The sequence below is a fragment of the Dermochelys coriacea genome, chromosome 3, assembly GCF_009764565.3.
Source record: "Dermochelys coriacea isolate rDerCor1 chromosome 3, rDerCor1.pri.v4, whole genome shotgun sequence".
Classification (NCBI taxonomy): Eukaryota; Metazoa; Chordata; order Testudines; family Dermochelyidae; genus Dermochelys; species Dermochelys coriacea.
Window position 1 is genome coordinate 210991555 of NC_050070.1, and position 27720 is coordinate 211019274.

Consider the following 27720-nt stretch of genomic DNA (forward strand, 5'->3'; position numbering starts at 1 on the left):
CACAAACAGGAAGCAGGATTTATTCCCTAGTTCAAGATTTACAAAACCAGATTTTTACATTGTTATACTTGTGTGAATCTGGAGTGACTTCCCTGAAGTTTAATGGAAGCACTCTCATATAACTGAGATCAGAATCTGGCTACTGTGTTTTCAAGCAGAGGAACAATTCACAGCAAACTAAGCCCAAACGCAGGTTATATTGGCCAAAGTCAGGAGAACAGAAAGCAAATCTTCTCTACTTCTCCAGATCATTACATCACTTCTCCAAACGGTGGCTCAGAACAAACATCCCATATGTTGCTTACAACACAAACAGGAGAGTGAAGTGCTAAAGCAGTGGTTCTCAAACTTTTTTTTACTGGGACCCCTTTCACATAGCAAGCCTCTGAGTGTGACCCTCCCCTTATAAATTAAAACACTTTTTAGTATATTTAACACCATTATAAATGGTAGAGGCAAAGCGGGGCTGGGTGGAGGTTGACAGCTCACGACCCCCTCCCCCCATGTAATAACCTTGCGATCCCCTGAGGGGTCCCGACCCCCAGTTTGAGAACCCCTGTGCTAACGGAAGGAAATGTGGATGCAGATGTGAGGATAATTTATGTTCTGTACAAAGGATTAAAAAAGCAAGAGATGTTCTAAGCACTTCCCAGGGCGGGAAAATGGTTCAAACTGTAACTCATGTGTTGGTGTTGCTATGTTTAAGAGCTCCGTTGCATAGGAGGGAGTGTGAATGCCTCCTGCTCAGACATAATAGATTCAAATAAAATAAACGTTACCAGACAAGGAATAAAACCCACAGAGCAGGAAGAGGAGAAAATTACATTTAATTATAACCAGGGAGGTGTTCAGCCAATCACAGGCCGAAACCGCCCCAATGACACTCAGTGACACTACATTCAAATCATACCATTCCTTCCTAACAGCATATTTTCCTTAATATTTTCTTTTAACTCCCTCCTCAAATTATTAACCCTAGCTACAACTTGATGACAGCGCAGGGAAGTCAAAGACCCCTAAACCTTCTTAATCCCTGCATGTAAAGAAAACATCTTAACGAGGATTAGAGTATGGTTTTGTTTTTATCATAAGGGAATTATCTTAAACAGGATGAACTCCTCTCTGTCATATTTTTTTTCCCCTACAATAATGTGTCTATAGCTGAAGCTTGATTTTAAAAGCACCACCCTTGGCTTCTACATTGAAAAACACAGTAGTGGGTGTTTTATAACGAGAGTGTGGATGGTTTAAAAATAAGTCTTTTGTATGGCAAGGTTCACTGTTTTGGGCACAAGTCTTGTGAAAAAGGCAGGAAAATTACAGCAAGACATCAGTGCTTCAGTTTATCTAACCTAACAAGTATGTGACAGAACAGGAGACTGCCAAGAACATCTTCAGGTTCTGTTCAGATCTTAGTCTCTCCTGTCGTAACTCCCCCTCCTGCCACCATCCCATTATTTTGTCTCTGTTCAAAAAAAACCAGACACACATGATCTAGAACTCATGTGTGGGAATAAGGAGACCATCTCTGATAGATGCACTTCTTGTTTCAGGCTCAAGAAGTGCACACTGTGCATCAGTTTAGTTGTATGGCAAAATGACAATAAGGAATCATACAGATTCTCAGCTTGCTGATGGACCAGATGACACTCAAAAGAAGAATTGCATTGGGATTTCAGATCCACTCCTGACTTAGGGTACTGTTTACATTGCAATCCGAGTGCAGCTCATATAGACATACCCAAGCTAGTTCTGACCTACACATGCTGCAGTCACACCTCTGACTGAAGTGTAAACATACCTGTAGGCAGACTGCTCAGATATTTTGGGTGAAGGGATTTCTAGTTGACACATCCTCTGAGAGGATTTATTTTGAGGCTGCTCTCCCTTTTCTCTCTCACTCCAGGCTGAACAGCTGTGGGGAAGATGCTTCTCACCTAGACATGGTGGTTCACTGAGGTCATTTTACCATTATATAAGGTGCATTTTTTAAAACCTGAATGCTTTAAGGTAATTCATCCTGAAAACCTCATAAACCCCATCAAGTGGCATCACTATTCTAATATTAAACTACAAACTATTTCAACTGCTAGAACTACATTGATACCAATAGTATATGCAAACTAAAACAACTCTTAAAGGAATACAATGAGAAAGGAACAGGTTTCTACTGGCTGGACAGGCTGGTAGAAGAGGAACCAAGGACTTTTATGGAGTGGGCTGCACCTTTTACTGGAAGGGCTGAAATATTTAGACCTAGGTACAAATGCTGCCAATATTTTATTGGTTTCGTGGCCAGCAAGGCATGACATATGGTGTAGCTAACCTGATATTAAGAATGGGAAAGTTTAATCCGAATATCAATAAATGCAGACTGACAAGAAGATCCTTTAAGCTGCAGAATTCATCTGTAGGGAAAGGGGGAACACTCACTGTTTGCACAAAACACTAGGAAGTGTACTGCATGATTAATCCTGCACTGGCAGACAGACTAAATGGAGGATCCAATCAATAGGTCGTTCCCATTTAACTTCTATGGTTACATAAAATGACAACATTAGGGTGTGACTGGAGAAGGTACACTGCTACACATTGTGAAGTGGAAAAATTTTCTCCCAGCTGGCAGAGAAAATTGGCCCAATTCTGATCTGATTAATTTTAGACTACATAATTACATTGAATTCAACCGAGTTGTACTGATTACACTAGTGCAAGTGGAAAGATAATTCCTTTCCTGGTCCATGACAAAAGTAGTTTTAAATCAGACATAAGAAAATAAACAATATGGACAAGGATACCAACTGTGAATTAAGAACAGTCTCCCAGATGTGACATGTTTTGTTAAATACTCTTACAAGGGGAAAAATCCATTTATTTCCTCCAATGTCAATCTATTTTGCCAGGATCAAACTTCTGCCTTTAATAAATTATGGCAGTATAAGAAAACCTTAAACTACACGAGGATTCCATGAACATTGAGAATTTAAATTCATATGAAGTAAATGAATGAACACATAGATTGAGGCTTGAAACTTAATTTAAAAAAAAAGATACCCAAGAATGGACTAGTAATATATGGTATCACGCCAATGCAAACAGAAAATGGTTTTTAAAACCATCTCCATTTTAAGTAAATTTGAGTGCACGCTATACAAATTAACTTAATAATGGTCTTTTGCTAGCTTTTTTGAAATATAAATCAGATAAGTCTATGCTACTCAAAATCCAGTATGTGCGCAATGTTAACCTAATGAAAACATTTTATAAATAAACTTATTTTTTAGTATTAATAATTGCAACATACTTAGTTACCTAAACATGTAACCAGAAACAGAACTATTTCATGTAGAATCTATCTGCCAATTAAGTCTACAATGGAAAAATACTTGCTAATCCTTTAAACATTATTGAAAATGCAAATATACTTCATTCTTGGATTAAACATTGCAGATTTAAGGTTTGGGACCAGCACACAGTATCTGTGCATAAGCGGCCTACAAGGCGGTTGAATACTTGTAGGTACTAATTACAATTTAGTGAAAAACAAACTTTTCATAGGAAGTTTATACAAACGTACTCTTCAGAAGCAAAGAGAGAAGATTTGTTCTGTATTTATGAAGAAACATCCATTTATTATAAAACAAGATAGGAGATCTTCGAATTTAGTGGAAAAAAGGCAACATTAGAGCAACAACTTCAGAGCTTCTGAATGAAATGTAGTTTCAAACTTGCAAATCAAGGTGAATGTAGCGCCTAACATGCTTTCTTCTTCTCTCTATAAATGGGATGAAGTAGAGAAGCAAAGCTTCAAGGTGTAAGGATTAGAGCCATCTGTGAGAAACAAGGACAAAATTAAATATTCAGTATAAGCTTTCTTGTATACAATTTTATCAGTTAAGGGAGCATATGCTTCCTGACATGCTTAACAGGGGTGTGTTTTGGGGTTTTTTTTGTTTTAATTTTTCAGGCACTCCAAAGCCTCCAGGCTAGGTTCTCTAATAAACAGGGCTTATTTATAGAATGGTGGCATTTTCTAGACTGCCATATAAAATGATAGTTTAGATCACACATATATGCACAGCATCCAGAAAATTGACTAGTAAAAAGTGCCCCCATTATTAACAGCCTCCACTGGAGGATTTATGAGAGCAACATTTAAAAAGATGATTTGTAAGCCAAGAGAAGGTGGATGTTCAATGAAAGTGACAAGCAGGAGAAAAGTGAAACTGCTGTCAAAAGGTAGAATGGGAAATTGGATGCACAATTTCATCCTTGCTGTGACCAAGAAAACTCTCATCTCTCTGGGAAAGCGAGGTGTCAAACCATCTCTCTCTCTCTTTGCCAGAGGCTGCTGTTCTGCTACCAAGGGCTGCTACAATAGAGCACTCTTAGACCTCTGGGAGGTCATGGGGGCTTTGTTCCAGTGGAGCAGCCCACCTTGGGTAATATTAGTTTAGTACATGTTGGTCAACGCTTCAAGTTTTAATATTGTTTTGTTGACCTTGAAGAAAAACAAGGTCTTTCCCTTAGTTTGTTGATTCTGTATTATGAAAGGACAAAGGAAATTCTTCTTCCCCCCTCCTTCCTATCCATTATGTCTCCCAGAAAAATAGATACCAAAGAATGAAAAGTGCATTACTCATAATATCTGAAACCCTCATTTCCATTAGCAACAACTGCCTCAAACTGTTAGAATGGCAGGGAAGATATTCCTCCTCTTTTAGCTTCAATAAGAATTGTAACTAAAAAACCTTAGATACAGGGCCGGACTGTGATCTCACATCCATGAGACCTGGAACATTTCTATTTGCTTTAATAGTTACTCCAGAGACTTCCACAGAAATCTGGCCCACTATTTTAAACAGAAATACAGGTAACTCCAGTCTAATTTCCTATCAGTTTGAAATGAAACTGGATTTACTTGGCCCCATAATTTCTTACTTAGAAGAGGTGAAACCTGCATAATAATTATTTGTTTAGAGCAGCAGGTTGTATATTTACAATCCCAAACTGAATGAAAGCCCCTCACTGGTGTAATGAATTAAATTTTTAGACTTCATTAAATCGGCCAATATTTGAGTTCTGGGGTTATCAGAGAATATACAGGTTAGATTTCTCCATTTATTTTCATTTGGGGAATTTAAGAATGCTGTATTAAGTCAGACAGTAGATTATATTTTGACTACAATAGTTTTATTTATTCCCTTTCTGAGAGCATGGCTTTAGACAGAAACGAGCTTTGTGATAGGAAATCAGTTTGAGCATCCAGTGGTTCTCAACCCTTTGAGTATGTTCCATCCCTATACAGATATTACAAGTTTTTCAACAAGACTCTAAAGGACCTCCATTTTTGTCAGCATTCCTGTAATCAACTGAAATCTTGGCACCCATTATTGAGAAAGCTCTCAGCACAGGAATACATGTTAGGAACCTTGTCACTGGAGCACAATGAAGGAAAATCACAAAGGACATCTTTATTTTTTCAAGCTGCAGATTTCACAGAATTATTTGCATCTGAGACACTTCTTATAGAAAAGATATAATATGAAAGGATGGTGGGGGAAATCAGGGGGAAATATATTTTTAAACAGCAATTTATTGTAAAAGTCTTAAATAGAATGACTTACTTGGGACTCTTATCTGGTAGTGATTAAGTACAGTGAGAGCCTCTACTGCATCTGTCTTGCATTCCCATTCCAGCAGACCAGAGAGCGTTTTGGCAGAAGCTGGTAGAACAAGAGAATCAGATCTTCTTGTTCCCAGAACAAGTAATTTTAAAACATGAACTTTATCTAAAAAACAAATATTTACTTACGTTTCGGATCAAACACTTTATATTTGATGAAAGTGAGAACTTCATGGTCATCACACAACTGCCACAGGAATAAAAGAAGAGATGAAAATATGACCAAGGTTAAGATTGAAATGCCTATTCCCAAATACTGATGTGACTAATGACACTTAGCTTAGAAACTCTTGTATTCGACCAATGAGAGTTGAATTTTATTTAGGGTAGTATTCTCTGCATTTTTAAGGGGAACAGCACATTGAAGGAAAAAAATTAAGATACCTTCTGCTGTAAAAGATGTGTGAGAAACTTGGGAAAATAAACATTTTCTAACACAAAATGCTACCTGCTGACTATCTGGGAGGACAGGCACCCAAAACAAAAAGCATTCAGCCTAGAGAGAATTTCAGTAATTTTCAAGACAAGTTATTCAGGAAAATTATAACATGCTTAGTTTGTAAACTCTCTGGGTGCGTCTACACAGCAATTAAATACCCACAGCTGGTCCAGGTCAGCTGACTTGGGCTATGGGGCTTGGGCTGCGGGGCTAAAAATATCTACATTCAAAATTTTTAGCTTCACAAGCCCAAGTCAACTGATCCAGGCCAGCTGCAGCCATGCTATGGGTCTTTTATTCCAGTGTAGATGTAGTCTTTGTGACAAGAGACTGCATCTATCTCAGTTTGTACTGTAGATAGTACAATGGGGGCCAGTCCTGACTGGGGCTTCTGTGCACTACCAGAATATAATAAAATATTCATTAAGTTAGATAGAGGCTAGGGTTGGGCATTTGACCTGTCCAAAAATAATAGGTTAAATATTGTCAAAAATGGTCAAATATTTTAAAACACTAATTTATTAGAATAATAACTATAGTAATAAGAGAGACTTTATGGTCTTCAATATGCTTAACCTTTAGATACTTATGCCTAATTACAATAAAAAAACATTACTTAACTGAATTATTTGAACTCAAAAAAACGTGAAACTCAATGAAATGAAGTTCTGTAAACTTAAATAATTTCAGCAAATTCTAGCAAATGTTAAATTAACATTTAAAAATGAATAGTTACAAAAGAAAAAAAATGAAATTAAATCTTCTGTGTTGGGAGGAAGTCTAATGACTGAAACCCCTCTTCCCCATCATTCCCTTCAGAGTTAATTTCTGTATGCTCATCTAGTCAGGTTAGATATAAACTCTTCGGGGCACGGACCAGGTCTGAACTTATTTATTGTGCTCTGTCAACCAGCATGTACACTAGTGGCCAGGTATACAAAGCAAGAAAGACAGAATTATCACACCACACACACACACACACACACACACACACAACACACACACACACACACACACACACACACACACACCACACACACACGTTTGTTCTAGAAGATTCCAGCCAATCAAGATGCTTAACTTTCAGTTAGTTCACCTTTTCCCCCAAACAGATGGCATTAGCATGCAATAAAGTGCATGATCAAGACATTTAGTTAAGCTTGCTAACAGATGGTACCAGGATGCAATTGAAAAGGCAGGCCACTGCCTACAACAGGGCATTCCTACTGAAATATCTCACCATAGTCAAATAGGTGCTCAATTGACATTATTTTGACAGGTCAATTGATTGGCTTGCCAACCTTATTTGAGGCACAATAAGGTAGTCGGAATTTTAAACAAAACCAACAATATAAAATTTTAAACCATTTATAACATGGCTAAGTATTTGCACAATTAGCCACTGAAGCATGGAAGTAGCTTTGAGGTACGTAGAGATAAGAAATGACTGAGCAACCATTAAAAAAAATTAGGAAATCCCAAGTTAACTTCTCAGCCATCCCTTGTAATCTACAGTCATTTTTATCTTCACAACCTTTCTCCTTTCCCCACCCTACCCTTCAAACCACCATGCACTAAGGTCTTCATTTCTGGCTCTTGCTTCTCACATTTGTGTTGTTAAAGTTGCCATATTTCCAGGTTCAGGAGACAGAAGTACAAAGATTTTTTCACAGCTCAACTGGATAGATTTTCCATAAAGGGAGCAATGCTAAGCACTGCAAAAATACAGGGGCCTCTGTTCATATATAGCATTTAATGGGCTCCATCTTAAACATCTGTACTGTTACCAGTTACCACAATTGTTCCTTATTCAAAGTACAGGGAAGGACTGTGTAATTCCCAATACCAATGTATGCAACCATAGTTTTGATTTCCTACCTTTACGAAGGTTTCTTCAGTCACACACAGGGGTACATTATAATAATGTAGCACGCAAGAAGGTGGCTGGATTATATTCTTGGATGCTTGGCCAGCACTGGTGAAGCGATTATTCTTGCTCATGGCAAAATCCTTGTAACTACTTGTACCATCCTCCAGCTCAAATATCTGACTGGGAACTACCGAGTGCGCTTGGACACACTGAGATTTAAAGATACATAGTTGAGAAACACCCCCATTCCGACTGAAGCTGTTCATAATCATACTTTTAATATAAGGAGTCTCAAGGCAAGAAGAACAGATGACACACTTTTTTCACATTGCTGCAAGTGTATCAATTCCCTTGTTTAATGCTTGGAGAAGGATTCACAGATATGGCAATACAAAACATTTTCAATAATGACTGTCAAAGTTAGGTATTGTCTTTGTACGTTAAGTCAAGTATGTTTACCAAGGTGTGTGCTGTAGTGTTAAAAATTCATATGCATGTACATCTGGTTTATCTCAGATTTACAGCTTGATATCCAAAAACCTTTTTGATGCCCCATTTTGTAACTCTTATTTACCACCTTAGATTTATTCCAATTGAATATTTGAAAATTTTTGTGAAGTGTCTACCAGTTGTAGCAATAGGGGGCTGAGATTTTGCAGTCAATGCACACCTGAAAGTGAACTACCAGTGTGATAAATTGCATATTTACCAGACATTAAGCCTCTTCCCAAATAACTTGACATTGTTGAGATGTGTGACAGCTCTTTCCACAGCATACTCATCACCCATTTCTACCAATGCTGTGCCTGGAATAGTTCATAAATTTACCTAAAATAGTTCAGGAATAAGTGACAATGCAGTTCAAAGGAAACCATTACTGTAAGAATTTTGCAAGTTCTTCTGGAAAGTTGTTATGTGCCAACTTAAAGTTTACCCTGGTATCAATAACCTATATCTAGAAAATAAGCTGTTCGCAACCCTTAAATTCCAACATTAGATAGATGGAGTTGGGTTTAGTAGCAGCTTCCAAGTTCCTAATAAAATGTTTTACCTTTTCAATATTTCCGTACAAGCAGAACAGGTTGAAGACCCTCGAACAGTTCATCTTTAGCTGATGCAACCCACTAACCATGACAACTGAACCAGAAGGGTTTCCACCATGCATGTAAGAGGAGGAAGCCTGGGGTAGTGGGTAAGCAACAAGCTCTGGAGTATCCCGAGATCCCATTCGGTACCGGCTTGGTAAGGGTAACAAAGGACCATGTGATCCTACAGAAACGACAGAGACCAGGTTAAACACTACTCAGCATGAGCCTCGTTTACTTACAGTCTATTAATGCTCTACTATACAAATACTTGATTTAAAGGGACACTATCCACTAAGAATTCTTTGTAATTTACTAACTGAATTCCTTTTTCTAGCTAGAAAAAGATTCAGATCATGCAGTTTATTTTCCTCCTGTCCACCCTCACCTTCTTCCTCAATGTTTAAGTAGTTCGATGTTCAGTTAGTTTTCCCCTGCTGACAATTCAGTGCAACAGCAGAACTGCTGTCACGTGCACAAACTGCAAAGAATATTTTAATAAGAATTTTGGCTATTGTACTCTTAGAGGTTACTTGTTAATGTGTTTCCCCTTAGAGGACAAGCCTGATATTTTGAATCCAGCAACTCCATATCACGTAGGCCTTAATCCTGAAATTGCTGGAAGCAGGCACAACAGCCCACCACAAACTGCAGCATCAGAACTGCAATAGGTGGTTTCCTTCTACCACTACTGACCCATTTAACACACTCTCCCAACACTGCACACAAAAAATCCCTGCAAGAAAAAGTTAGGTTCTCTTAAATAAGCTGTCTGGCCAATTTAGTAGTCTACTGGCAGAGTATCATGCCTCCACAATGGGAAATCTAAGTTTGAAATTCTATCTTGAGGCCAAGCAAAGTTGGAATGGTTCAGAGGCAAGACATTCAATTTTTTTGGGGAGATGTGGAAGTCAAGAAAGAGTGTCTTTCTTCAAACAATTCTCCAACTAATCATGTAGGGACCCCATTATGGTGACATAGTAATACCACCTCCCCAAGCAGAGGTGAGCTGTGGTTGATGTACTGAGGTAAATGTAGCATGAATATAGACACTATATTACCTATGTCAACCCTAACAGTCCTCCAGTAGCTGTCCTGCAATGTCCAATACTGACCACTCTGGTCATAATTGTGACCTTCACTGCCCAGGTATCATGGATACCAGAAGCTCTCCCCACCCCTCTTTGAATCCCTGCAAATTCCTGATTGTCCAGCTTGGCCAGGCACACCTAGCTGCTCTCCACTGTTGTGTGCAACGGCCCAGCTGAACATGCTGGCTCCAGACGCACTTGTCTGGAGTACACAGGAGATATTAGATCTTCTGGGCCTGTGAGGAGAAGTTGTGCAGGCACAGCTCCAGACCAGCCATAGAAATGTAGATATCTATAAGCAGATTGCCCAGGGATTGCGGAGAAGAGATAGGACACAGACTGGCAGCAGTGCTGCATGAAAGCAAAGGAATAGGGCAGACAGATCAGAAGGCCAGGGAGCCAACAGTTGATTGGTGCCGAGCCGCAGACCTGCCACTTTTACAGAGAGCTGGATACCATACTGGTGGAGACCCCACTACCACCCCACAGTCCACTGTGGATATATCTGAGGAGCCTGAATCACCGTGAGGACAAGGTGGTAGCAGAGGACGGGGACATGTGACTGGTGGGTTCAGCTATGCTGCAAGCCAGGATCTGTTTGGGACGCCACCGCAGTCCGGTCAGTCCCGGCAGTTGAGTATGGATGACCCTGATGCAAGGGATGGAATCTCGGGTAAGTGTGTAAATGTATTTCCCATTACATTGATGTACTTACGGCATCCCAACTCAACAGCACCACAGCTACTCACAGATCTCGATGAAACTTTCATGGAGGTCCTCTGCAATCCTCTTTCAAAGGTTTCTAGGGATAGCGGCCTTATTTCTTCCTCTGCAGTGGGATACCCCTGCGCCAGTTGGTGATAATTTGGCAGGCACAGTTGCAATACACAGGCTAGTGGCATACGGGCAATGCTTTGGGACCCAAGCCGCAGCTGTGCTCTCTGTTCCTTTGTCACCCTCAGGTGTGAGATATCAGCAAAAAACCATCACTGCCTGCGGAAATGGTGCCACACCCCATGGCCCTATACTCAGTTAGTCAACATGGCAAGGTGAGAAACCTCATTTCCCTTGCCCCTCGGCAGCCTACCCCAGAGGGGTGGGAAAGAGGATGACCATTAACAAGCATCGTGAAGTGTCAATCAGCACGTCTTGTTTAAAAACTTCAGGGGAGTAAGGGAAAGGAGTCTGAATCTTAACTGTCACTGTTTCATTGTGATATAACTGACAATGGTACTTCTGTGCATTAATCTGTAGCTGCTGCTTGCAGCCTTAAGGGGTTTCCCCTCCATCTGTGGAATGCCTGAGCCAGATAGGAGGAGAAAGGAGGACTGGAAGATATGTTCAGTAAGATCTGCATGCCAATGCTGCAGACGACAGTGAGCAGAGGGCCTGGAGCATGAATGCTGGCAGTCTACAGGGAGATGGAAAGAACAAAGAAAAGCCCAGCAGGTCCCAGCAGGCCAAGGAGAGGGAGACGCCCAATTGTAATAGGGCTTCTCCGGCAGCAAAACACAGATGCTGCAGACTCTTTGTGACCTACAGGTTCAACAATCATGGGCTCACCTTCCTTTGCAGTCCATGGAGAACCATAAGCACCTCCCTACACACAGCCCCCACCCCAGCCAGCATTCACATGACATCAGAGGCCACATCCCTACTCTTACCATTCCATACCAGGGGACATTAAGGACATCCACGCTTCACATTTACTGACATGGAAGAGCCACAGTTGCTGTACATGTAACTAAAATAGACATGAATTTTCTTTCCCTTCTTAAGCTCTGTTCCATAAATTTGTGATTTTTTTTTAATGTATTTGCTTTTAACTTGCACAGAATTCTTTTGCAGTGTTTTCATTACTCTGTACAATTCTAGTGTTTGGAAAATAATTCCTCTTGATTACTTCACACACATGCTCCAGAATGGCTGGTGGAATTGAAAGCACCCAGGGTATTGTAGTCTGAGACAACTCAGAAGCTCAGTGACAAACATGTAATAATCATAAATGTACAGCAAACACCACACATTAACAGGTGCATTGACAGTGTTATGTTCACAGAGGTGAACACCACACATTCTTGACAGGATCCAAAACAGCAGGGGCAGGTAGATCACAGTACACCAAAACACATTACTGTGGTTCACTGTTAAAGTGCTCTTTCAAAGCCTCCCTAGCTGTATACTCTGCATTAAGAACTTCTAATAGCCTTCTGTCTAGATTCAAACTCAGCAGACAGTTGCTCCACCTCATCCCCCCACTCCAGCAGCAACTTTTCCCCCTTTGCTTCACAGATATTATGCAGGACACAACGGCAGTTATGACCACTGGGATATTTTCTCATGGGAGGGCCAATCTTGGGAAACAACGCCAGCATTCTTCAATCTACCAAAAGCACATTCACTGTCATTCTGCACCTGCTAAGCTGGTAGCTGAATTTAACTTGGTGCTGTTAAAGTGGCCAGTGTACAGCTTCATGGGCCAGGTGAGGGAACCGGTAGGCTGGGTCTCCCAGGATTGTTAAGACATTTCAATATGTCAATGGTAATCTGCCAGTCAGGAAAGAATATCCCCGACATTGCTTTCTGAACTGTCCTGTGTTCTTAAAGATGTGTGTCATGCACCTTCCCTTACCAGCCAACACTCTCGTCAGTGGAAAGTCTCTAGTGATCCACCAATGCTTGATAACATACAGAAGTAGCCTTTTTTGATGTACTCTGTAGCAGGGACTGGTGCCAAAACAGGGATGTATGTCCTATGACTCCATTGCAGTTTGGGAGCCCAGTGCTGCAAATCCATCCACTATGTGCAGCGCATTGCCAAGAGTCATAGAATCATAGAATATCAGGGTTGGAAGGGACCTCAGGAGGTCATCTAGTCCAACCTCTGCTCAAGCAGGACCAATCCCCAACTAAATCATCCCAGCCAGGGCTTTGTCAAGCCTGACCTTAAAAACTTCTAAGGAAGGAGATTCCACCACCTCCCTAGGTAAACATTCCAGTCTTTCACCACCCTCCTAGCGAAAAGGTTTCTAATATCCACCAAATCCCACTGCAACTTGAGACCATTGCTCCTTGTTCTGTCATCTGCTACCACTGAGAACAGTCTAGATCCATCCTCTTTGGAACCCCCCTTCAGATAGTTGAAAGCGCTATCAAATCCCCCTCATTCTTCTCTTCCACAGACTAAACAATCCCAGTTCCCTCAGCCTCTCCTCATAAGTTGTGTGTCCAGTCCCCTAATCATTTTTGTTTCCCTCCACTGGACGTTTTCCAATTTCCACATCCTTCTTGTAGTTGGGGCCCCAAACTGGACACAGTACTCCAGATGAGGCCTCACTAATGTCAAATAGGGAAACGATCACGTCCCTCGTCTGCTGGCAATGCCCCTACTATACAGCCCAAATGCATTGGCCTTCTTGGCAACAAGGCATACTGATCCTCCAGCTTTCATCCACTGTAACCCCTAGGTCCTTTTTTGCGAACTGCTGCCGAGCCTTTCGGTCCCTAGTCTGTAGCGGTGCAAGGGATTCTTCCATCCTAAGTGCAGGACTCTGCACTTGTCCTTGTTGAACCATCATCAGATTTCTTTTTGGCCAATTCTCTAATTTGTCTAGGGCCCTCTGATCCTATCCCTACCCTCCGGCGTATCTACCTCTCCTCCCAGTTTAGTGTCATCTGCAAACTTGCTGAGGTGCAATCCACACCATCTGCAGATAATGAAGATATTGAACAAAACCGGCCCGAGGGACCAACCTTGGGCACTCCACTTGAAACCGACTGCCAATTAGACATGGATCCACTGCTCACCACCGTTGAGCCGACATCTAGCAAGCTTTCTATCCACCTTATCGTCCATTCATTCAGCCCTACTACTTTAACTTACTGGCAGAATACTGTGGGAGACCGAGTCAAAGTTTGCTAAAGTCAAGACACACCACGTCCACTGCTTCCCCTCATCCACAGAGCCAGTTATCTCATTATAGAAGGCAATTAGATTAGTCAGGCATGACTTGCCCTTGGTGAATCCATGCTGACTGTTCCTGATCACTTTCCTCTCCTTTAAGTGCTTCAGAATTGATTTCTTGAGGACTGCTCCATGATTTTCCAGGGACTGAGGTGAGGCTGACTGGCTGTAGTTTCCGGATCTCTCTTTCCCCTTTTTTAAAGATGGCACTACTACTACTTTTTCAGTCATCCAGGACCTCCCGATGCCATGAGTTTTCAAAGATAATGGCCAATGGCTCTGCAATCACATCCGCCAACTCCTTAGCACTGGGTTACGGGGGAAGGAGCAGTCTGCGTTAGCAGTAGACAATTAAGGCTCTGCAGACTCTCCTGACAATGGCCCCCACAGTGGATTTTTCAACTCCAAAATGATTTCCCAACTGGCTGTAGCAATCACATTGCAAGTTTCATAGTCCAATTACCACTTGTTTCTCACTGTCAGCGCAGCTCTCACAGGGTGTCATTGTGTGGAGGGGCGGGGCAGTCTCAGACACAGACCAAGGAATACGGCTTCGCGATCCAAAGGTCTGCGCACTGCTCATCATCCCAAACCTGCATTAAGATGCGATCCCAACAGTCAATGCTTTTTTCTTGGGCCCAGAAGTGACACTCCATCACCTGCAGCTGCTCCATGAACTGGTTCTTGCTAGCTATGTCTCATGGAAACTTGTCCTCTGTGAAATCGTTCTGTTCCCTGATGATTCAGTTCCTTCTTGTGACTCTGCAAATACCAGAAAATTGTGCACCCTCTGCTTGCAATGCTCATGACAATAAAGTGCTGGGCTGTGCAGGCTCCATGCTTCTGTCAGAGATGGTGGACAGCGAGGAAGGCCACACAGATTCGTGGAAATTTTTAAAAAGGCATGAAAAATCAGGGACATAGATGACATCATGAGAAAGGTGCATGCTGGACAGTTGATCCCTTGCTCCCAATCACGCCTGCTAACTTGTTTCTGCCCCACCATGCATTGCCAGAAGTTCACAAAGACAGTGTGCTGCAGATGGCGAGCTGCATAATGGGATACCAAGCCATGGTGCATTGCACTGTGTAATGCCACAAGCACTCCTGGTGAGTAAGTGCAGTGCTAACGCAAGGAGCCAAGTTTGCATGCACACAAGTGATATACTAGGGTGGCTTTATAAAAAGTTTGTTGTGCAGACATGGCCTAAGTCTGTGAACAGTTGAGTTTTCTCCCAGGCAGGAGATATGATGCAAGGAGCCTACCCTGCAGTCTGGCCCACTGAGAGCAGCAACCAGAGGAGCAAAATGTTCAAAAAAATCACATATGAACTTAGAAGAGGACTTTGTTTTCCAAGGGTGGGAAAATTTTCTTTGAGAGGAGAAAGGGGACTCAGCTAAGTTGGGTGGGCATGTTTGTATCCCTTTCTCCTCACCCTAACAGTGAAGACCAAATGGAAGTAGTGGTAATTCAAGGCTTGACGGTCCCTGGGAGAAAATAAGTAGTGGGAATTCAAGGCTTGAAGGTCACTGGGAGAAAGTTAACCTGTATTGTACTGTATAATACATCCGCATAGGAAAAAGCAAGACAAAATACACTGACTTCTGGGGATTAAGATGACCAAAAAAATAAATAAAAACTTAACTTGCATGTGAGACTTATGTAACATTTCAGAAATCCAAGCAAGATCTCTGCCTTCAGACCACTAAAGATGATGAAGATGGACTGCATATGTTGGGGGTACAGAATACTAGATACCCTAATAGAACTGAGGTCACTTGCTGACTGAACCTTGTAACAGCGATAGCAGTAATTCCAGAGCTCTTCCCCAGAGGTATTAATGACAAACTACCAATTGCAGAAAAACGACAAGATGGATAATTAGAAGGGAAACAACAACTGCAACTAATAGCTTTGAATGCAAGTCTCAAAAAGCTCCAAAGATTTTCCTGAAACTATTTCAGGTAACAAACACCGTGTACAGGTATCAGTTATTAAGCTGTACTGTGCTGTCTAAAAAAAAAAAAAAAAAAATATCTTGGTGCAGATATTTATCCCCTTGTCACTGTCTAGTGTGGTGGCAACTTACAGAGGATATTGTTCAAGGGAATAAATTTGAACTGGGAAGCAAAATCAAAACAACAAAAAAAAACCCCAACAGTTTTCCCTAAAAGAAGGGTTCCAGGTGCAAAACACAACAGGTTTCGTCATATCACAAGCATCACGAACAACACATGGATTGACACTGGCACCTGTGCAACAGCAGTACTGAAACTGAAGAAGCTTAGAGAGGTATAAAATTATGTAGACCATACTTCAATGCCAGCGGTTCTCAAACTGTGAGTTGGGAACCTTCTGAAAGGGGTTGCCAGGGCTGGCTTAGACTTGTTGGGGTCTGTTGCTGAAGCCCAAACCCCACTGCCTAGGGCCAAAGCCAAAGTCTGAGGGCTTCAGCCCTGGGCGGCCGTGCTCAGGTTGCAGGCCTCTTGCCTGTGGCTGACGCACTTGAACTTCGGCTTTGCCCCCCCCTTGCCCGGAGTGGTGGGGCTTGGGCTTGGGCTTCGGCCCCCGGAAGGGCAGTGGGGCTTGGACAAGCTCAGGCTTCGGTCCCCCCTCCTGGGGTCGTGAAGTAATTTTTGTTGTCAGAAGGGGTCACGGTGCCATGAAATCTGAAAACCCTGTAACCTATAAATATCTGTAATTCCACCATACAAAAAACTAAAAGCCATGAACCACCTGTCACCCAATGTAACTTACCATAGCCATCATGTCTAAATGATGAAGGGTGTTCTCCCAAAATGGCTTGCCTCTGGCGGCCCTTCCCTCTGTCTAATATACAGGAAAAAAGCAGTTTTAACAAACATACAAGTACAATAATTCTCAAGTTAAGATATTAGTTTCATCTAACAAGTGGAAAAAAGTAATTTGATTCACGGTTAACTTAAAAAATTACCCATTCAAATCAGTTTTTAAACACAAGCGGTCATCAGAGGACACCAAAATTAGGAAGAGCTGTCTCCCTAACATATTCCACTTAAGTTGAGGTGTGTTTTTTTTTTTTTTTTTTTTTTTTTTTTTTTGCCAAAGAGAAGGTACAGACACTTTAAATTTATGGGACTACTTGAAAATTTTCCGAAAGCGACATCACACACTACTAGAGGTAACACTTTAGAGTAGGGTTCACCTATGCATGTCCTAAAACAAGTTTTAAATACAGAACTTTTGAAAGACAGTACCTGAATCCTACTATTAGCTTCAACAGCAACATTTTCAAAGTGGGCTTCTTTCAAGAAGTTTCAGCATAAGCCAACAACAACCTGTATTACATGGTTTCACAATCAGTAAACAGAGAGCATTACATATGTGTACACTATATTTACATGAACACCTCCTGGGAGTGCTGAAAGGATTGTGCATTACTGCATATTCATGCTGCATCACAGGTTCTATTTCAATTGCTGTAAAATGTCAGAATAATGCACTTCAACAATGGACAGTCCTTTGAGCAAACCTGTTTTGTATAACAATCTAAAGGTAAGCAAGGGGTTAACATTACTGGATGGAAGCAGTGCACCACTTTCAACAAGGGTTATTTCTAATTAGTGACTGCTGCGTACTGGAAAAATGTGAACTCCCAAGTCCACTTTTGGTAAGCAGCAGTTAATTTTAAAGAACATTTCTCACAATGTTTCGTTAATAAACGACTTCTTGAAGTGCCATATTCAAAGATGTGGTGAAATGTTTAAGTTTGCTATAATTATTATTATTATATTTAAATATGACTGAATGATGGAAATTGACTCTCCAGCCCACTACAATTAGAGTTTTCCCCAAGTAATCTGAATTGCTGAGCTTAACCTCTATGATAGCATACAATGGGAGATGAGAAATTGTGTGATTTCCACCTAAGATATTGAGGATAGGTTCCTAGCTAGATAATTACCTTGTCCATAAAAATCAAGGAAGGATGAGGAATGCTCCCACACAGCTCTCTGGCCTATAGAAAGCCCCTTTGAAATAAGACCTCTTTCAGAGAGCAGAGATGAAAATTTAGGTTTAAAATCTCAGCCTGTGGTTCTATTCTCTTGGACCTATGCGGATTAACTGTTACAGTGGCTAGCTGTTAAAGAGCTCTATCTTTAATAGAGGGAATGCCTAGGAAGCAAATGGCAAATGTGAAAGGGGTCAGTCCCCTGTTGGCCAGAAGGAAAAGACATCTCTCTTCAACCAGTCACCTGATGACAACATTCTTCAGTTGCATGTATATATTCCCCTCAGATTTGCAGATATTCCTTAGAAAGCCAGTATAAGTGGAGAAAACTCTTGGAGGAAGGAAAAAAAAAAAGACCTTGTGACCATACAGGACTAGAAATAGTTCATTCTTAAGAACAGAAGCAGGAAAATGTGTTCTCTGTACCCTAAAACAGACAGACATGAGGTGGAATCCTGGCTCCACTGAAAGCAGTGGCAAAACTCTCATGGACTTCGGTGGGACCAGGATTTCAACAATGGTGCTCAAATGCTGTTTAGATGGAACTGAAATAGAAGCTGAAATGAAAGAAGCTAGCTTTGAAACAATAGTCTAGGTCTTCTGAGAATTTCAGAAGAGACTGGAGGTACCTCAACCTACAAGGGAACAAAGAAATAAATGCTATGCCTCTTGAGAACTTTTATTGCTGTGGAGTACAGAGTGGCAAGGCAAGCCTCAGAATGAAGTTCCCTGGGGATAAGATCTTGTTTGCTGAAGCTAGAATCTTGCAGTCTGGGTACATCAAGTTCAAAGTTCATGTAGCGCCATCAGAACTTCAGGAAGAGGAATGGCCTGAAGAGTGCATGTGGAACAGTTGGCATGTTACATGAAGCGTAGAGAGGAAGTGCTGGGATAATTGCCAGGGTTACTTGATCAAAATTGCTGGTTATGGGCAGTAACTGCTCTATATGCCTGCTTCACCGGATAAAAACTAGCTCAGGGAAGTAGAGTTCAGCTATTTGTGTACTCCCCTTTATATTACTTTCTAGATCAAGGGATATGTGCAACAGAGAGAGAAAAACAACACTACAAAGGGACAGCTGGATAGTACAGATCTAATTCCCTTTCCTCTTACATCAGGGGTTCTCAGACTTTTGTACTGGTGACCGCTTTTACATACCAAGCCTCCGAGTGCGATCCCCCTTATACATTAAAAACACTTTTTTATATATTTAACACCATTATAAATGCTGGAGGCAAAGCGGGATTTGGGGTGGAGGCCGACAGCTTACGACCCCCCATGTAATAACCTTGCGACTCCCTGAGGAGTCCTGACCCCCAGTTTGAGAACCCCTGACTTACATGGTGTAAGGGATGTAGTATCAATATGTGGATGATAAAGATATTCAAGCAACTGAACTCAAAAAGGAGTGAGAAACAGATTTGTGCATTTTTTAGGCTAGAGTTATGCTGAAGAGAAGTTTCTCATCTCCCACTGTCTCATTTCCTGGAGGAACCCCTGGTCCATACAGTCATATCTGTTTGTAACATAATTACATAAAATAAAGGTTGTCATATTTGAGACTAGATGCCATAAAAGCAGCTGTAATAAATTGCAATGGTTAAGAAACTGACAATCCACCTAATCTTTCAGGTGTTTTCATCGATGCAGTTTCTTTGCTGTCAGTTTCTAAACATTTTTCTCAATTTTAATTTTCTTTAATATTTCCTGACTACTTAAGAGTGAGTTTCTGAATTATGGTTCAAATATTGAAATTCTATCATCAACCAATACTGTAGCTCCCTTGTTAACCTTTTACAAGAACTTCATTTTGAAAATCCAAAACCTGCATTTTTAATTATACAACAGTTTTACAAGCCAAACCACTACTGATAACACCCAACATTTCTACAAAAATCTAAGTTTGAGAGTGCATCTCAGAGAGAAGTCAAAGCCCTCGCTTTCATATTTCAGACTTTGAACATACTCTACCTTGGTTAGACATGTTATGTTTCCACCTCCATGTTATGCACTCCTAGATTTCTAAAGATTACATTATAGAAAAACTATTATTGTATACAAATTACTGAACACTGAACAGTTACAAAAAGAAAATACTTTAAATACTTTACAGAAGTTAGGCTACACAGCAATTTGTCTTTTACATTTTTAGTCATATTTTCACTATAAAGCGGTAAGCTCTGACTAGTTTTCACAGTTAAGAACCTAAGAGACAAGTTACACATGCACCACGTGTGCACCTCCTTGCTTCAAATACTTAAATTTAATATTCCTGAGGGAGCTTGTTTAATATTGTATTATTAATCCCAGATAACTACAGATAAATCCTTCAGTTTACTTACTATGAGACAATTTACACTGTAAAGACTGAGTGCAGTTGTCTTAAATACAGCAAGGAATAAAATAAAAGTATTACAACAATGTAGATGAGATCAACAAGAAATTTGGGATTTACCATTTTATGGAGGTTCTTAAATGTTGCAATTATAATTAAGGGAAATAAGACCAATATACATAAAAACTTGAACAGAATGGGTACAGTCTATCATGGTATTCATCCCATGCAAATCTGAAGTACTTTAAGTGTCCTCCTTTAAAAACTTGTGGTGGTGGTGCATGTAGTATGCAGACAAGGTGAATTGCAAGTCTGAGTTTTTTCAGAGGGCTTTTTGCTGATGCCGATGTAGTGCATGATGAAGTGTAGAGTCAGCCTGCTGGAGTCCTCTATCCTTCTTAATGCCTTGTCCAACATAGGGGAAAAAGTCCTTTCCATAGAGAAGCAGTGTGCAAGTTTGTAGTTTGTAAGGAATAGTCTGTATCAGTTTCCTCTCCTCCAAAGAGTGAGAGCTGCTTGGAGAAATGCAAGTCCTTGTACTGCGAACATGCTTGCATGTGTGGGCTCCTTGTTGCACTAAATAGCTCATTGTACACCAGTAGGGGGCACTAATGTTCAATGTTACTTTGTTCCTGGATTACATGTTGGCCTTTGCAAGACAGCCTTCATCAGCAACGGCTTGTTTGAAATGACTATTGCATTACATAAGCTAACCATGTATAAAGTAGTGTCATTAGCACAGTCAAACACTTACAGCTATAACATAAAAACCTACCTCGTCTGCCCAGATACGGTTTAGTGTAGTCCCAACTATCATTGTCGTTTCTAATGACATTAAGTCGAGTTGGCTGTTAAAATTTAAACACAGAGTAAGTCTTGAACTTATGCACCTCATCAGTAAAATTGTTAATAGAGAAGATCTGAGCATTACCCTTGCATATTCAATTTTTAGTGTACAGCATCCTGCATATATATCTGCTCCATTGAGTGCTGCTTTAGCCTTCTGAGCACAGAGAACAGATTCAAACATAAATCTTGTTAAGGATTTTTTTGTTTTTAAATAAAGATTTGTTTTCCCCTCTCCAAAATAATGAAGCAATCCAAGAGATTTTAGAGCAGCCTACAGTTACTTTGTTAGGAATAAAAGAGATCTAAACAGACACACTAGTTTAAAACTGCTGAAAAGCACTGGCAGTCCAAGTTCTCAGCTGCAGCCCGAGCCATATGATACCTGCCTTTGAAGTGTCTGTAGCTCAGGTTGAGCTGTTTCATAATTTAAGCATAGACTCATTCTGCTTACAGTCTATGCAGGTTCAGTGAAAGCCTTAGTTTATTCACACACGTCTCTCCATGCTGAGAGCTTATCCATCTTCTAAATGGTGGACACCCTACAGCTCAGAGTGAAAATGGAAGTGGCCATGTCAGCGGATATTCTAAGACAGGGGTGGGCAAACTTTTTGGCCCGAGGGCCACATCTGGGTGGGGAAATTGCATGCAGTGCCATGAACGTAGGGCTGGGGTAGGGGATTGGGGTGTGGGAGGGGGCTCAGGGCAGGGGATTGGGGTGCAGGGTACAGGAGGGGTTCAGATGCGAGCTCCAGCCCAGAGCCGCTTACCTGGAGCAGCTCCAGGGTGGCAGTGGGGCTAAGGTAAGTTCCCTGCTTGCCCTGGCCCAGCGCCACTCCTAGAAGCGGCCGGCACCATGTCTCTGTGGCCCCTGGGGGTGGGGGACTGACGGGACAGCAGGCTGCCCTCACCTGTGGGTACTGCCCCCAAAGCTCCTATTGGCAGCGGCTCCCTGTTCCCAGCCAATGGGAGCTGCGGGGTGTGGGGGGGGTGGGGGTGTGCCTGCAAGCGAGGGCAGCGCACGGAGCCCTCCCCCCACCCCTAGGGGCTGTGGTGCTGGCTGCTTCCGGGACAACGCAGGGCTGGCAATCCTGCGGGTCGGATCCAAACCCCGTTGGCCCGGATCCTGCCCACGGGCCATAGTTTACCCACCCCTGTTCTAAGAGCTTGTCTCCATGAACGTGTTATTTATGGCAAGCTAGGCGTCAATCTACCTTGCCACACACCAACTGTCCCTTGTGGACCCTGCTTATGCACCTTAACAGTTTGTTAATGCACGTCAGCAGGGTTCACATAGACAAGCAGTCTGTGACAGGCTATTGCAGGGTAGATTCCACCCCAGCTTGCTGCAAACTAAATGTTTGTATAGGCAAGCCTAAAACATCAGGCTTACTACACACTAATCAGAGTATGTGGATGTAGCACGTTACCGACAAATATGGCGAATAACTGTGCCATGGTAAGTAAGGACAAGGTTCAAACTAAACCCATGAACAAGAAAGCTGGAGTTGGTATCTCCCCTTAGCACTACTAAAACCAGGCCTGGAAGGTAGGGTCTGGACAGACACGAATTATCACCCTAGCTTGGAAGGAACTGAGGATATAAAAAGGGAAAGAGTCGAGTAGTCCATCACTTCCAAGAAAATTCTACCACTGAACCAGGGAAAAGAAGTTTAAGAGAGACTTCTTGTGTTTGGATTTGTTAGTCAAACATTGTGTTTGTAGATGGACAAGCAAGAGACCCCAAATGGACATTTTTGACAACAGACACTGTATTTGTGGCCTAAGATTAAAGAGAAATTTGCTTTAACTTCATTGCCCAGTGGTGGACATGTCAGCCTCCAAGACAAGTGTCCCTGCGATATGCAAGGCTCAATACACGGGGGAAAAAAATCATATTCTTTACATATTTTGAGATTTTAGTTCTCTGGAGACTAGCACAAGAGCATACAAAATGCCTGCAGAGACCTAGGGGATGGCTTATGTCAGGGTGTCCCCCTCCTCCACAACCCTGTACTCAGTGGTCTGATGTGCCAGACGGCCTAGATTCAGCAGCACCCAGCACAGCAGACCATCCAGTTTGAAGCGTCTTTTAAGGGGAAAACCATGAAACTGACTTTACACAATATGCTACCAAATGCACAAAAATGATTAGCCTGTAACATTCATCTTAGGGGTCACTTTTAGCACAGAATATAAAAACAACGAACAAAGATGTGATTTAAAAGTGGTAATATTTTGGTGCAGATTTATCTGCTGCATACACTGGAAATGACAAAGCATCTTGAATCTAATAATCTAAATTGTGTAGAGCTCAAGATTAATGTAAAATCTTACTGATATATGCATCTTAAGTCTCATCTGCAGCTGAGAACATACAAACATCAGTATTCATAAAAGGATATTCAACCATTGCTTGTATTCCATTTCTCTTGAATATAACAATACGTTGCACTTTCCCAACAGGGTTGCACACAGTATACAAGACATCCTATAAATGAAGAAGGAAGGTTATTTAAAGAGACATTTAAGTTTGACTTTTTTTATGAAGGTCACAAATGTTCTACAGGACTTCAAGGTGTATGCATATGTACATGGAGTAAATTTCACCATATCAGCATTTAAATCTCAAAGAAGGATAAGCCCAGTTATTTATCAAATAATAGCTACTTTACATGTATATTAAGAAATGTTAATCTAAAAGATGATGATTTTTCCTTATATTGCTGTATCACAATCAAGAACAGTCAGCTCCCTCAAAGGAAGATTTAGAAATTGAAAGCAGACAAATACATAACCTCTTAACCAGGGGTTCTCAAACTGGGGGTTGCAAACCCACAGGGGGTCACGAGCTGTCAACACCCACGCCCACGTTAAATTAAATTAAGATTAATTTAAATTTAAAATCCCTGTTTTTAATTTATAAGGGGAGTGTCGCACTCAGAGGCATGCTGTGTGAAAGGATTCGCCAATACAAAAAGTTAAGAATCACAAAGAAAGCATTCACACAAGTATTAGGCTTCACTACAGGATATAGCTCAGGCCACAAAGTAGAACTCCTTTCTCTCTATGCCATATCTCTGGATAATATCATCTGCAAACAAATTCATGACTCGGATCTCTCTCTCTACCCCTCATCTTCCTTCTTCTGTGCAAACTACAATTTCATCTCAGCCTGACTTTCTAATATTTCCTAATGGAGACACAGACATCAGTTTAAACTCAACATGGCTAATTCTAAACTCCTAATCCCAATCCCAAATGCCATCCTCACTACCTCCTTTCTCAATCATTGTGGACACCACCACCATCCTGGCCTGCCACTCAGGCACATAGCCTGTGCCTCATGTTCACCACAGACTTCTCTCTAGGTCCCTCACATCCAGCCTGTGTCTCAATCATGCCAATTCTTTATACATTTCATCTCTAAAATATGGCCTTACTTATCCATTCACACAGCTAAAACTCTCATCTTGATGGCTGCAAACCTCCTTCTCTCTGGCCTTGACAAATGCAACCTAGCCCTTTTGACATCTATTCAGAATACTTCTGGAAAGATTTTCCTAGCTATTGTTTTGACTGTGCCATCCCTTTTCACATCCCTCCACTGGCTCCTCCTTCTCTATCACATCAAACATAAGATACTTGCCTTCACTTTCAAGGCTCTTTACAGTCTATCCCATTCTGTCATCTCTCATTTGCTGTTGAGATGTCAACTTCCATTCCTGATCAGCCCCTCATTAAAATTTCAAACAAGCACCTTCATGCTTTCTCCCATGCTGCCCCTAATGTCCAGGAGGAGCTCCCTATAAACACCTGCAAAATTAACTCATTATTCCTTCTTCAAAACTCTCCTCTGCTGTGATGTCCATAAAAAACTGACCATGGTTAGGCTGTTGGTCTGTTGAGTCCTCTGCCCGCCAGATTCACTGTTTCCTTGAACTCCCCCTGCCCCCGTAGTCTCTTGTTTTATACTTGGATCGTAAGCTCTTGGGACACGGAGCATATTTTTGTTCTGGGTTTGTACAGCACTTAGCACAAAGGGTCTGGGGTCCTGGTCCATGAATAGGGCTCCGAGGCACTATGATAATAATAGTAATAAATTTATTCACCCAAACCAAAGTACTTGCAGGTGACTCTCCTGTCCTATCACTGGATGCAGAGAAAGCCTTTGACTGCAAGAATTATGTTTTTGTAGTGCTCTAGCACATGGCATTCAAAGTTTAATTCATAATTTATAAAAGCCCCATTTTCAGCCCCAACCTTTGATAGTAGTGATGAATGATGAAAAGGACTTGATTCATCTCCAGAAATGGGGAAAGATTCAAATAAGAGAGTGCCTTGTATTTTCACTATTCTTTGCATGAGAAGCTGTACCCAGGCCAGTGCAATATACAACATGTCAAAGTATCAAAGTAAAGAGGGATGTTTTATGCAATGACACATTGTGACATCACAAACCCAGACAATCTGTTGCCTTGGTTTCTAACCTAGCAGATCAACTGATGGCTAGAAAATAAGCCAGTTAAATAGCGAGAAAACACCCATGGTCAAGACTCCAGATTCTCATACCCTGTAATGGGAATAAAGAGAAAGTGGGATTTTTTTAGAATAATACACTTGACTATAAATGTCTGATATATGTTCAAGTAGTTGTAACTTTTAAATTAAGTTTTAGTAATCATTGATAGATCGCTCTATGATTGCTTCTGAAGCATATGGCATTGGCCATTGTCGGAAGACAGGATACTGGGATAGACAGACCACTGATCTGACCCAGTGTGGCTGTTCTTATGATTTTAGTAGACTGCCTGCTAGGGTTAAGTGTAGAGCTCACAGAACAGAAGTCTTCAAAGATATTGCATAATAGCTGTGCCCATCCCATCTTTCTTCAAAAGTGTTATGCAATGTCTGAAGGGTTCAGTGGCCAGAATTTTGAAATATTAAGTTGCTACATAGTTTCTGAAAGACATTCCAAAAAAGTATTGCTATAAGAAGGGGAATGTCATTCAGCTTTTAAGCCATTAGGAATATTTGTGATTGAGAGAGTTCTGTTGGACTGTTTTCCGCTCATACTAACTTGCTCTGATAGAATATTAATAGTTGCCTTGAGCAAATATTACTAAAAATGTACTATTTACTTAGAGCATATTAACTGCTAGCAAGTTTTATGAGAGCACAAGCAAGAGACAGCTAGTTTTAGGGGAAAAGGGCAAGGTTATCAATGAAAAAAAAATATAGATGAAAAAGGAGTGCCAAATACTCCTGACTCCAATTAGTCAAACCTGTAAATCAGATTGTTTTACTTTCTGCAAGCATAACCAATGTTTTGGATATACAGATCAGGGTCTTATAAACTGTACCTTCATACAAATAGATGCATCCTAAGTACTGGTTGCATCTCTGGAGAAGTCTGATATGTACATGCTTAACTTGAATTCATTGTTGTAACAAAAAAATACACCAAAACTGACTGCATATTAGAAAGCTTGAATGGATACCCATAATTCTTCTGACTCACATTACATAATTATAATAATAAAGGGTATACGCTAGAAGTGAAGTTGAGAGGTTTTTAAAAAAATTTTAAAGAAACATACCACTGTAATTGGATAGAGAGGATTTTGAATTGATAATAGGAGAACTTTGTTTCCACCTGATGGATCATCCGTGTTCCCTGGCCGAGTGATCCTTTTGCTTGTAGAATAGTTGAAAAAAGCTTGTTGTCCAGCAATATACACTGGCTCATCTGCTGCAAATGTCACACACTTCTTGGCACTTTCTATGTTTTCAAATTCCACCAAAGCCTGGCGTTAAATGGCATCATCATGACATAGCTGATCAGTAGAAAAACACAGAATAAAGTTCTCCTGATATGCTTTTTCTTAAGATCGCTTGTCATAATGGAACAACGATAATTTTAAAAAAAATTCCCTAGTGTAAGACAGCTGGTCTCCATTCATAAGTTAGTAACTTTCATTCCATTTCCTAAATCAAGTCATGTAACTATAATTATAAAGTACATTTTTACAAAAAAGTTAAACAATTTATCAGTAAGTTAGATAGCAACAAGCAGTGTTTCAGAATATAAAGAGTTAAATATTAACCTACTAACGCTTGTAATGTTCACAACTAGCTGACAGGAATCATATACTAGCCCTGCTAGAACTATAACTAGCTGAAGATTTTACTTCCAAACAAATGTTTTAAACTATAGCTAGTAAAAGGTCATGGATGGTCAAGTGAAAATGCAAAAAGAGATCAAAGCTTTGACACAGTATCGGAGTGCAAGAAACCTATAACTTTAGCATAACTATTCTTATAGTTAACTATTGAAAGTCTGACTGCAGACATGCAGCGTTGAAAGTACAGTAACAAGACTTTACTTGATTAGCCATCTTGTGTTTAGAA

General features: G+C 40.9%; 1 protein-coding gene and 1 long non-coding RNA gene across 2 annotated transcripts in view; one reads left to right on the top strand and one right to left on the bottom strand.

The window, feature by feature from the left end:
• Positions 1–808: 808 nt before the first annotated feature.
• Positions 809–27720, bottom strand: part of HNRNPLL (heterogeneous nuclear ribonucleoprotein L like) — a 39845-nt gene continuing 12933 nt past the window's right edge. Inside the window, 13 exon segments of the mRNA XM_043512205.1 lie at positions 809–3831; positions 5628–5726; positions 5816–5873; positions 8004–8194; positions 8197–8204; positions 8705–8813; positions 9034–9264; positions 16894–16965; positions 21239–21311; positions 21395–21491; positions 23715–23800; positions 26910–27124; positions 27127–27146. Coding sequence (XP_043368140.1) covers positions 3776–3831; positions 5628–5726; positions 5816–5873; positions 8004–8194; positions 8197–8204; positions 8705–8813; positions 9034–9264; positions 16894–16965; positions 21239–21311; positions 21395–21491; positions 23715–23800; positions 26910–27124; positions 27127–27146 — 1315 coding nt within the window. The 3' untranslated portion in view covers positions 809–3775.
• Positions 15072–16324, top strand: LOC122459600. The gene is made up of 2 exons (XR_006280405.1): positions 15072–15598; positions 15642–16324. It is a non-coding gene; the product is annotated as an uncharacterized LOC122459600 (long non-coding RNA).